Genomic DNA, 1230 nt, shown 5'->3' on the forward strand with positions numbered 1-1230 from the left:
GCCTGTGAAAAAAAACACCATAGCAATAATGCCAACTACAATCGTGGTCCAATTTATGGTGAAAGTGGATGGCCAGTGCTAGCTGAAGGGTAGTGAAGCAAAACGGAGTGATATATAGGCAGTGGTACAAATTTTGCCTTACTTTTATAATATTAAATGAGAAAAAGACGCAAAGAGGAAAAAAGTATTTAAAAGATTTGCTTTGATTAAGGTACCTAAACTTCTAGAGGTGCCAAAACGCTGTCTGATTGCTAAAGCGCAATTTTGATGCTGCCTGAATAACAAGTGTGCACCGAGTTCATTGCACGTCCATGCGACCTGCATTGTAGCATTGCAGCTATCATCCTAACCTTACTATCAGTGGAAGTTTAATACAGCCGGCACGATGTTGTGCTGCGTCGTCTCTATTAACCTCGTCTCTGCACTAGGGGCATCTAGCTTAATACAGGATTTTTCTTCCTTCTAGGTCTTCAACCCTTTATACACTGTAAACTGCGTTTCCATAAAATCCAGGATGGAAAGAAACAACCAAAGTTGAAATGCACAACTTCATCAATGCATCTTGTCCTTATTTGTTTGAGCAAATATGAGCCGAAAGTATAACTATTAGCTCAAAGGGCTAACTTTGTAGGACTTATGTTACATTTTCATTGAAATTCCATGCAACAAAGAAAATTCTCTTCACCCATGAAGCCATGTATTCATATAGGCAATAATTTCGCAATAATTTCCACACGAGTATTTTTGATAGTGGAAGGTTTATAGAAGGCGCATAAATTCTTACTCAGGAAAAAAAGTAGCATGGAGATATACTGTTAATAGGAGTAAACAAATCTGTTTGAGGCTGCACCGTGTGAGGCAGGTTACATTTAAGTCTGAGCATATTAAGGGGCATTTGATATTCTTCTCGCCGTTTTGCCTTTCTACCTCAGGTTTTGAGCCTATCGAGTCTAGAATACTATTTGAAAAAGGCATTATATATTGCGGTGTTGTAGGACCATACAAATAATCAAAACTTTTTGGACAACCGGAGCCATTTGACTCCTCTGGGGTCCACGCAGCCCCCTCGGTCGCGATTTGGCTCATTCTGCCACTTTACAATCTAAGGCGTGCACTAAAGCAAACTTTTATTATATAGGGGCAGAATAAATACAAGTTAACAGTTTTCTCATTCCCTCCACAAAATTAGGCATTATGGAAACGTCTTTTTAATAATCAACTATTTTAAAT

General features: G+C 38.6%; 1 protein-coding gene across 1 annotated transcript in view; it reads right to left on the minus strand. All coding sequences in view use genetic code 11, as the record gives it.

Annotated features, from left to right (window-relative positions):
• Positions 1 to 478: 478 nt before the first annotated feature.
• The window catches only part of EGR_08958 (hypothetical protein), a gene marked incomplete at both ends in the record, with an annotated part of 4412 nt that continues 3660 nt past the window's right edge, over positions 479 to 1230 (minus strand). Inside the window, one exon of the mRNA XM_024498207.1 lies at positions 479 to 567. Coding sequence (XP_024347406.1) covers positions 479 to 567 — 89 coding nt within the window. The remainder of the gene's footprint in view (positions 568 to 1230) is intronic.

This window comes from Echinococcus granulosus, assembly GCF_000524195.1.
Source record: "Echinococcus granulosus chromosome Unknown EG_S00125, whole genome shotgun sequence".
NCBI lineage: Eukaryota > Metazoa > Platyhelminthes > Cestoda > Cyclophyllidea > Taeniidae > Echinococcus > Echinococcus granulosus.